General features: G+C 61.8%; 4 protein-coding genes across 4 annotated transcripts; all 4 read right to left on the minus strand.

Annotated features, from left to right (window-relative positions):
- Window positions 1-262: 262 nt before the first annotated feature.
- Window positions 263-1,861, minus strand: MNEG_10333 (phosphoribosylformylglycinamidinesynthase; the record flags this gene model as incomplete). The annotated part of the gene is made up of 7 exons (XM_014041192.1): window positions 263-349; window positions 534-623; window positions 783-855; window positions 1,083-1,189; window positions 1,389-1,502; window positions 1,649-1,716; window positions 1,798-1,861. Coding segments are annotated over 7 exons (603 nt in total), but the record flags the coding sequence as incomplete, so codon positions are not given.
- Window positions 1,862-2,916: 1,055 nt separating this feature from the next.
- MNEG_10334 (Ferredoxin-thioredoxin reductase, variable chain) lies at window positions 2,917-4,081 on the minus strand (the record flags this gene model as incomplete). The annotated part of the gene is made up of 4 exons (XM_014041193.1): window positions 2,917-2,943; window positions 3,258-3,386; window positions 3,650-3,750; window positions 4,012-4,081. The coding sequence occupies 4 exons, from the start codon at window positions 4,079-4,081 to the stop codon at window positions 2,917-2,919; spliced, it is 327 nt and encodes a 108-aa protein (XP_013896647.1).
- A 652-nt stretch (window positions 4,082-4,733) lies between these two features.
- On the minus strand, window positions 4,734-6,757 carry MNEG_10335 (ubiquitin C; the record flags this gene model as incomplete). Its single annotated transcript, XM_014041194.1, has 5 exons — window positions 4,734-4,867; window positions 5,139-5,366; window positions 5,649-5,876; window positions 6,148-6,375; window positions 6,655-6,757. The coding sequence occupies 5 exons, from the start codon at window positions 6,755-6,757 to the stop codon at window positions 4,734-4,736; spliced, it is 921 nt and encodes a 306-aa protein (XP_013896648.1).
- Window positions 6,758-7,325: 568 nt separating this feature from the next.
- MNEG_10336 (hypothetical protein) lies at window positions 7,326-8,062 on the minus strand (the record flags this gene model as incomplete). The annotated part of the gene is made up of 1 exon (XM_014041195.1): window positions 7,326-8,062. A coding segment is annotated over one exon (737 nt), but the record flags the coding sequence as incomplete, so codon positions are not given.
- Between the last annotated feature and the right edge of the window lie 1,724 nt (window positions 8,063-9,786).

Here is a 9,786-nt window from a genome sequence, read left to right on the forward strand (position 1 = left end):
GGGCGGGGGTGGGGTTGGCAGATGTTGGCCGTGGGAACCCGTGCCTTGCGATGGAATTGCACTAGAGAGGTCATGATACGTGACATGAGTTGTGAAAGTGCGGCAGAGCATAGCGAGGGGGGCTGTGGCGGCCAGATGCTGCAGCGTGTGACTTGCAGACTCAGCGACGGGCCCCACGTGAGAAGCAGCCTGCGCAGGGACTGCGACACGGCATACGGGGCGGCCCCGCGCGTCCGGAAGAGGGGGCAGTGTCCGCACTCACCAGCGCTGCGAAGCGCCGCTTGTCGTCGGCGTCCAGGGGCCGCGTGCTCGTCAGCAGGTAGCGCCGCGACTGCTCCAGGCGCACCACCTGCAGACAGCGGCGGCGGCGGCGATCGCTGCTTGTCAAAATCGGCCGCCCGAAGGAAGGTGAAGAATTTGCCCTGCGTTTGCCAGGCACACCCATCGTTCAAGATCCTGGGCCAAATGCTGCAGAGCCCCAGCAAAGACTGTCCTGGGGTACCCCCCCACACACAAACACACAAATGACGCACCTTGCCGAGCCCGACGCTGGCGCAGATGGAGAGGGCATTGGTGCACCATGCGGTCTGGAAGCTGCTGCGGGGGCCGACTTCGACCACAGACTGCGTGCAAAGAAAGTGGGACGCGAGCGCAACTGTTGGATGTTGAGGATGTGAGCGGAGGCATGTTTTTGGCTGTTAGGGGACCGCGCATGCAACTGTGGCTATCCAGCGCACACACGGACACGGCTGAAGTCGGGCAGGGGAAGGCAGGGCGCACACCTGTGTGGGCCCGCCAGGCAGCAAGACGGTGCTGGGGGTCAGCAGCTCCGGCTCAAACGTCTCACGCAGCAGCCTGTCGGGAAAAGCGGCGGGGGGTCGTGGCGTTACTGGGGTGTGCTGCATAAAAAGGATCTGCTGGTGCTGTGCGGCATGCCGTCAATCCGTCAAACGAAGTCGCGCTTTACAACGGTACAGGTGCAAGCAGAGCAAAGCTTCAGGCTGCAGGGCGGGCAACCCAAGAGGCACATGGGGCGGCTGGGCGGGGTCTCCGGTGAGGGGCCGGGGGGACGAGAAGCCCACCATGCGAGAGTCTCCGCTTCCTTTGGCGTGAGGGGCGCGGAGAGCTGTACGTTGAAGCAGACCTCGCCATCGACCGAGGTGATGATGTCACTCGCCTTGGCCTGGGCCTGCCGGGCAGGAGAGTGGGGGGGGGGATGTTGAGGGAGGGGAGGTCATCTGCCGCGATGACCATGGGATGACGGCCCTTGAGTGGCACAAGTGGGCGCACAAGGCCCCAGCAGAGGCGGTACGGGGATACGCGCAGCATAAGAATGCAGATAAGAGAGAGCTCAGGAAGCGGGGGCTTGGTGACTGCGGGTGTCCCACCTTGTGGAGCAGCGTGGTGGCTGCCGAGGTCGAGAGGCCGGGGTAGCGGTAGAGCTGCACCACGGCGGCGGCCGGCGCAGTCAGTTTTGACTGCACCGAGTCGCTGCGCACGACCTGCGATGAAGGAAAGCAGGGTTAAAAGGGATAAGCAAGTAGATGGCAACTGGGACCTCGACCGGCCCGCGAGGAAGGCAGGTGAAAACGGCAGCGGACGACGGCGGCTGTAACAGCGGCGGCCGCAGGCAATGCGGTGTGCGCACCTCGCGGGGCTGCGAGGCTACGCGGCAGGCCACACGGCGGCGTACAATGTCGCCCGCGGTTGCCACGCCTGCAGAGGACGGGTTGGGAAACTATCAGCCGGCTGCAACGCTCTGCAAGCTGTCGGCACAATGATCTGCGTTCACCCCACCTGCGTAAGCCACGCGGCACGAGGACGGTGCATTACGAGCAACAGCCCCGACCCTCAGTGCCATCCTGTGCGGAGGGGGTCGCGATCGATCAGCGCCTGGGCTCTGCGATTGGTGCCGGCAAGCATATCAGCAGCGCGCGGGCATACCTGCGGTGCCACGGGCGAGCTAGGGGCACATATCCCCCCACCGCTGCCTTGAGGTGGGTCTGCATTGTACGCGGCCGCCTAGATCATGGATGATCGAGCGGCCAGACGCCAGAGCACACGGCTGCACTGCAAGCGGTCAATAATCAATTAATTCAACGTACAGTATCATCGGTCAGGCTGTGGGGGAAGATAACAATGAAAGGGCGCCCACAGCGATGGATTGCTGACAGGCGCCCATGTGGCCGACGGCCGGCCCTGCCCATGACCGCAGCCTCGTTGTGCCTCAAAGGGCATTTGCCAAAGCGAGCGGGCCTCTGTCCGTCTTCATAGCTGAGAGGGATGTTCCGGCGCGGTGCTGGAAGGTTCGAGAGCAACGTTTTGGGGGCAGCCCGCATACCGGAACCCTGTTGGCTGCACCACCACTCCGGGCTATCGGTACTGCTTGGGGACTGTGTTACACGCAGATGCGATACAGGTTTTGTGCTTGCAACACCACCGCGCTCCTGCCTGTGCGGCAGGACGCTCTGGCAGGGCCGCCCGTCGCACCAGCATGCTGCCGCCGATGGATTGAATGCACAGCGTGGCGGGCTCATGACAAAATCACTGGCGGGCTATGTGCTGTGCCACTGGCGACCCGCGTTCAAAGGTTGTTGTGGCCCACCCAAACTTTCACTTTTCAAAAAAACAGCAGGGCTCCACCTCAAAACAAAAAAAGGGACCGGCCGTACAAACGTTGACGGGGCACACATGGGCACGGGCTTGGGGGGCACTGCAGCCCGTGTCCTGGTGCCCATGCAAAACACACTTGGCACCGCCGCTTCGATGCTGCAGGCAATAACAGGCTGCAAGCACGGTCGCCACCGCCGTCACCGCTGCAAACAACAGCGGATCAGACAACCGGCAGGGCGTGCCGCCCCCGTCGTGCATGGGAAGGGCAGCGGCTTGGTAGTGACGTGTGGTGGCCTAGAGCGCTCAGGCGGCCTCGATCTCGTCTTCAGCCTGTGCGTGATGAAACAAGGGAGGTGTGGCGGTGACAAAGGCGCGCATGGCAGTGCTATCTGCGCGTCGCGGAAGCCAGCCAGGCTGCCATCCAACGCAACGCTCAACCCAAGTCCCACGTGTGACCAAAGCTGGTGGCTCTCTGCGCGCGCCGCATTGTACCCTCGGATCCGCCAACGGCCATCCAAATTGCTCAACACCAAGCAAAAAACTAGCATCGCGCTGCGGAAGATTGCAATGCATTTAGTAAACACTGCAATTCTGAACCTGCAATCATGCACACATGTAAGCAGTGCGCCCCCGCCCACACCCACCAGGTGAGCGAAGAACTTGACGTCATTGCCGCCCACGCTGGTCTGGAACTGCACCCGGTACTGCAGGTTGGCCGAAAGCACCGCGCCCTTGTGGAGAGCCGCAATCTTCTTCACCGTCCCCTCCAGCCCCTGAAGGCAAAAGCGAGGGGGTGCATGGCGCAAGGCATGTAAGGTTCTGGTGCATATGCCAAAAAGCCTCAGCCCAACGCGGTGGTGGGAGCATTGGGGAAGCTGTGGTGTTTTGCATGCAGCGCAAGACGTGCCGGCAGCCGCATGATGTCAGACAATGCGTGCCCTTGTACTCAGTGCTGCACATGCTTGCTGCTGCCAGCGTCGCCGCCAAAGCGGCCAGCATTTTTCGTTCAGGAGTTGCTGTTGCAACAGAGGCGCACCTGCAGCTCCAGCTCCGGAGTCTTGGGCACATGATAGACCTTGATGGCGTCCTTCACCCTGACCTTGGCGCCCTCCGCGAATGCAAACTGCCCGTTGTCTGCTGTCGCCCGCACAGACACACACGCGCGGCGTGGCGCAGCGCCTGTGCCAGGTGCACCGGCGAGCGTGCACAGGTGTGCGTGGCCGGAGCATTGAAGCGGGGCAAGGCTACGACGGCAGCGACGACAAAGAATTGTTCATGCTTCGTTCAAGGTCCTACAGGCACGCAGGGCGCGAATGGGCTCCGGAGGTGGTAGAACGCTCAAGGCTCCCACGCTAGGTTGCGTCCTGGGCCGCGTTTCTACTCTATTCAATTTCTCACCAGCCTTGAAAGGCGCTTGAGCCACGCGGAGGGCACAGCTGATGGCCATAGCGGGCTTCGACGAGATCATAGTTCAAGGTGCGGAGTAGGTGACGGATAAAGGAGGATGGAAGACGAAAAGGGGGTTGTAAGCGCCGTTCCGGGTGGGCTCGTTCAAGGGTTGAGCACCGTCCTTGACCACATCCTTCTGACCTGGTGGTCATACCACAACACCAACCCGCTAGATGCAGGCTTGCGGGACAGTTGCAAGACATACATATGACACCAAGCCTGATAGCCTGAGCCTGTAGAGGGCATGTGTCAGAGCCTACTGTACCTGCCTGCGTTTGCTGCCACAGTGTCACTCAAAGCAACGTGCCCTACATCAGGCAGCACTCCCCGCACACGATGCAGGCTGTGGATTGCGATCCAAATGCTCCGCTCTCCTTTTGACAAATGATCGCAGGCTGTGGATTGCGATCCAAATGCTCCGCTCTCCTTTTGACAAATGATCACACAAGGCGATGGTGCACACAGTGCCCACTTTCTGCCGGTCAAAACATTTCCAAGGCCGCTTTGCAATTCTCCTGCATGCATGCTTGGGGAGTCACCAAGGGGCGCCTCAGTCTGATGTTTGCACGAGCTCATACTGCCCATAAAATATCAAATGGTAGCAAGATTACATGTGTTGTTACAAGAGTGTGCATTTCTTTGGCATGAGACACACACGCGAGGGCGAGCGATCAGCACGTGCCACCGCGCAGGCGCAGCACCAGGTGGAGCGTGGACTCCTTCTGGATGTTGTAGTCGGCCAGGGTGCGACCGTCCTCCAGCTGCTTGCCCGCAAAGATCAGGCGCTGCTGGTCCGGAGGGATGCCTGAAAAATGAATGTTGAAGCGGAATGCAACGGAAAGTTAAGGAACCCCGTTGAATCGCAATATGCAGTAGCAGTAGCAATTGAGGCAGGTGCGGCAGCGCGCTGCTGAAGTCGCATCGCCTGGCAGTGTGCAACATGCATGCATGCATGCCTCCATGCAGTACGAGGAACGGATTGCTACACGGGCTTGCATCTGCTCTGCTCAGCCTGCCAAATCAAGTCAGCCGGCAGCCCAGCCCTTTGGCCTCAGCTGCTGGTGCAGCCCACTCACCCTCCTTGTCCTGGATCTTGGACTTGACGTTCTCAATGGTGTCGCTAGACTCCACCTCCAGGGTGATGGTCTTGCCCGTGAGGGTCTTGACAAAGATCTGCATGCCACCGCGCAGGCGCAGCACCAAGTGCAGCGTTGACTCCTTCTGAATGTTGTAGTCAGCCAGGGTGCGGCCATCCTCCAGCTGCTTGCCCGCGAAGATCAGGCGCTGCTGGTCCGGGGGGATCCCTGAGAAGGTTGGGATGGAGAGGGAGGATGAGGAAGTTACGAAAAGCAGCCCGTTGCGAAGGACCTAGACGGAGGCATGCGCCGCGGCAACTGCAGCTGCCAAAGCAGCAGGCTGCTCATCAAGCGTCACATCGCCCAGCCGCACACACCACGCATGCATGCATGCATGCAACAATCCGAGCCCAATGCCACACGGGCTTGCATCTGCTCTGCTCAGCCTGCCAGATAAACTCAGCCGGCAGCCCAGCCCTTTGGCCTCAGCTGCTGGTGCAGCCCACTCACCCTCCTTGTCCTGGATCTTGGACTTGACGTTCTCAATGGTGTCGCTAGACTCAACCTCCAGGGTGATGGTCTTGCCTGTGAGGGTCTTGACAAAGATCTGCATGCCACCGCGCAGGCGCAGCACCAGGTGGAGCGTGGACTCCTTCTGGATGTTGTAATCGGCCAGGGTGCGGCCGTCCTCCAGCTGCTTGCCCGCAAAGATCAGGCGCTGCTGGTCCGGGGGAATGCCTGGACCAGGCAAGGTCAAGAAACGCAACATGGGGATGGGTGATCATGAGTTGAGAGCGGCGCAGCATTGGAGGAAGGGATGGATGCAGATACAAGCAGCATGCTCTCAGGGAAGCACATGCTTGGCCCTGCGCAACATGCATGCACACCGCGGAGCTCCCTGATTGTCGCATTAGCCTGCATCCGCCGAGTTGGCCAACGCAAGCCAGCCCTAGCTCAACTCAGGCGGCACCCAGCCCCTTGGCCCTAGCTGCTAGCACAGCCCACTCACCCTCCTTGTCCTGGATCTTGGACTTGACGTTCTCAATGGTGTCGCTAGACTCAACCTCCAGGGTGATGGTCTTGCCTGTGAGGGTCTTGACAAAGATCTGCATACCACCGCGCAGGCGCAGCACCAAGTGCAGCGTGGACTCCTTCTGGATGTTGTAGTCAGCCAGGGTGCGGCCGTCCTCCAGCTGCTTGCCTGCAAAGATCAGGCGCTGCTGGTCCGGAGGGATGCCTGAGAAAGGTTCAAGGTAGATGAGGTCGTGTGGACACAGCGTCGGATAAGGAAATACGCACACACACGTCATATGTTCAACAAAGGGAGTCACATAGCCTGGCAGTAAACAACATACACACATGCATGCGTGCGTGCATGCATGCAGGACATGGAGCCATCAGACTGCCATGTGCTAACACCCACTCCTCACAGACTACCAGAAGAACTCGGCCTGAAAAAATTAGCATAGCCATCAGCCCAGCCCCTAGGCCCCAGCTGCTAGCACAGCCCACTCACCCTCCTTGTCCTGGATCTTGGACTTGACGTTCTCAATGGTGTCGCTAGACTCCACCTCCAGGGTGATTGTCTTGCCCGTGAGAGTCTTGACGAAGATCTGCATGGTTGTAAGCTGTCTGCGATGGAGGGCAGACGCACGAGCAAGGCGAGTGCGTCATGAGCGGCGCGTCAGCACGCGATGCGTACGCACGCCACACCAGCCCGCTTGCGCCGCGCCTGCGCGCTGCAGCACGGCCACAGCAACATACGAGGCAACGACCAGGACCAGCCCGCGAGCAGGGCTGATGGGCGACGAGGGCGAGGGCCGCTGGCCCGCGCGCAAGGTTGATCATCACAAGCCCGCACCTTTGGAGGGTGTTGAACAAGAGGGTGGTTTAAGTTGCTCAGCGTGATCGTGGGATGAGAGAAACACAGATTTATCGGCCAACACGAAGCGGTCGCGCTTTTAATGCCGTCCGAAGCTCTGGCACCTGCTGCACAGCTCCACCTTCCCCGGCAGGTTCCGCAAGGGCTGCACAAGGTGCTTCTGCAGCTTACGCGGCCTGAGTTGCATGGTTCTTGTGTACATGCCTCAATTGCATATGTCCATACAGCCCTGACCTTGGTGCAAGGCGTGCAAGTTGCCGCGCAATGTCAGCGACGACCCCCCAGGGGCTTTGGCATGTGGATGTTTACTCTGCGTGCACTACCACATACAAAAATGCATCCCCCGCATGCAGCCGCGCGTGAAGCCATGCGATCGGCGCATCCAGTGGCGGCCGCACGCCGCCAACCACCACGCGGATCCGCCGCGCCGCATGCGCTGCCCAAGCACGCGCCTTCCCGCGCGATGCGTGCGGCCCGCGCTGCGCAGCGGCAACTGCTTCGGCCAGCGCCGCTGCCGCGCCGCCGCTGCTGCTCGGGCGGCCGCTGCCGCCACTTGCTTCCGCAGCAGCACCGACGCCACCGCTGCCCTCCTCAGATGCACCCGCCGCAGATGCAATGCCGCCGCTACTGCTAGGTAAGGTGTCTGAGTCCCCAACTGCTGCTTTTTTACTGCTGCTGCCCCCACCGCTGACCCCGCCGCTGCCGCTGGCTCCACCCGGCGCCGCACTGCCAACGGCCCCCGCACCAAGCGGCCCGAGGTCCGCCACTGCCGCCCCCGCAGCCCCGAGCTCCGCTGCTTCGTCAGCCCCTCGTCCCAATGGGGCATCCTCCGCCGCCCCTTCCGGTGTGGGGCCGCCCCCGCCGCCTGCCGCCATCCTCTCACCGTTGATCGGCGCCCGCGCCGCAGCGGCGGGCGGCGGCTCTGTAAAGAGGCGGGGCGCCACCTTGTGGAGCGCGTGCGCCAGGGTTGTGGGGCAGCCGTCAGGCTGCAAGGCCTCGATTGGCCGAGATGTGCTGTACGCGCGCTCCCAGCACGCACCACCTGCGGCGCATGAGGCGTGTGTGCTGCACATTGAAAGCGGTTGCCATAAGCACATGCACTGTATCGACGGCGTCGATCTATGGCCGTACGGCAAGCCGCCACCACACAGCACCCCTCGGCAGCTGTAAACAAACTCATGGTGCCCAGGCATTCAGCCGCACACGGGCGCATGCCCTACCACCCGCACCCCTGATTGTTGAGCGAGCGTGCATCGCATGATATGCCCTGCCACTCACCCTGCCGCAAGTCCGACCCTTCCAATATGAAAATCCGGATCGGGACCAAGGGGGCGTTGCTTTGCCGCTGCCATGCCGTGCGGTGGTGCCGGGTGGGCGTGCATGAAGTCAGGCAAACTGAGAAAGGGTGCATAGGGTGCCAGGATCCCCAGACAGGGAACCGACATGCTGACAGCGAAGGTGTTGCGCAACTGCCCATTGCAACTGCCACAATGCCTTGAACAACACATTAATCATGTGACCACCAAAAGCCTGCATCTGCCGCCCTCGCCGCCGCTCACCACGCCCGGCACGGCACGCAGCCCCGCCCAGCCCGGCGCCGCGGCCGGCCCGCGGCCAGAGACCACGCAGCGCCAGAGCTCGTCCTGCGCCGCCGGGGACATCCGCATGACCGCGTTAGCGCCCTCGGGGCCGCGGCAGACGTACAGCGCCTCCTGTTGTTGTTGATTTTTCGTGCAGGTATGCGAGGCCCGGGGTGTTTGGCAGAGTGAGAGCTGGTCCATTTTGTCTGGTGTTGCAGTCTGGTCCATTCATGGTATTGCAGCGACACACAGAGGCCTGTTGCTGATGCGCGGTGCAGCGTGTGCGATCTGAAACACACCCGGGCCATGCCCGTGCACCCCCGACCCCAGCGCCCCTGCACATGCTGAATCACTTCATACGCACACCCGCCAGACCCATGCTGCGTTATGCATGTGCGCCTGACCTTCAGCGAAGTGAAGTACATGTCGCGCACCGACCCTGCGTTAACCCAGGAAGGCACCAGCGCCGCGGGCAGGTCCCGGTAGTGCACAGTCAGCGCCCACGGCAGCGGCGGCGCCACGTCCGCGCCTCGGTCTGCTGCTGCTGCGGCTGCTGCTGCTGCCGTGGGGGCGGAGCCACTGCTGCTGGGTGCCAGCGGGGGCGGCGCTATGAGGTCGTATAGCACACCGCATGGCAGGGTCCTAGGGCGGGTGTTGGCAGAATGATTGGATACCACAAGGCGAGAAACTGAGAGGCGTCGTGGGGAGCCTTGGCTTGCCCCAATGGGCGCCTTCGCTGCCCGGGCAATTGCAAGCCGTGCTGCCAGGACAAGCCATGCTGGTCTCGTCAATCCTCCGTTTGGCACAGCCCCCTGCAGACGGTTGTTGGGCTGAGTCAGCTGCTCGCACGCGCACGGCCCGCACCAGTTAAGGGGGGCGCCGCAAAACTCAAACCAGGGTGTGTGGCCGGCGCCCTGGCCGGGGAGCTTCAGCAGCACGTGCTGCGCGCGTTGGCAGGTGGGAATCGGGTGGGGGAGCGGTTGGGCCGCCGCGGCCCTGATCCGTCGAGCTAGGAGCCAGCAGCGGCTGTGTTGTTCTACCAGCAATCTACCAGCAATGCACGTGGCGGGGCGATTGGAATGACGGTTCATTGCATGTTGAATTTGTCGACACAAGCAGCGATGCCGCTGTCAGGTAGTTTGCTAGGTGATGGAATGTTGCACAGCCAACTGCAGAACCATTGAAA

This window comes from Monoraphidium neglectum, assembly GCF_000611645.1.
Source record: "Monoraphidium neglectum strain SAG 48.87 unplaced genomic scaffold scaffold02275, whole genome shotgun sequence".
Taxonomy (NCBI): Eukaryota; Viridiplantae; Chlorophyta; class Chlorophyceae; order Sphaeropleales; family Selenastraceae; genus Monoraphidium; species Monoraphidium neglectum.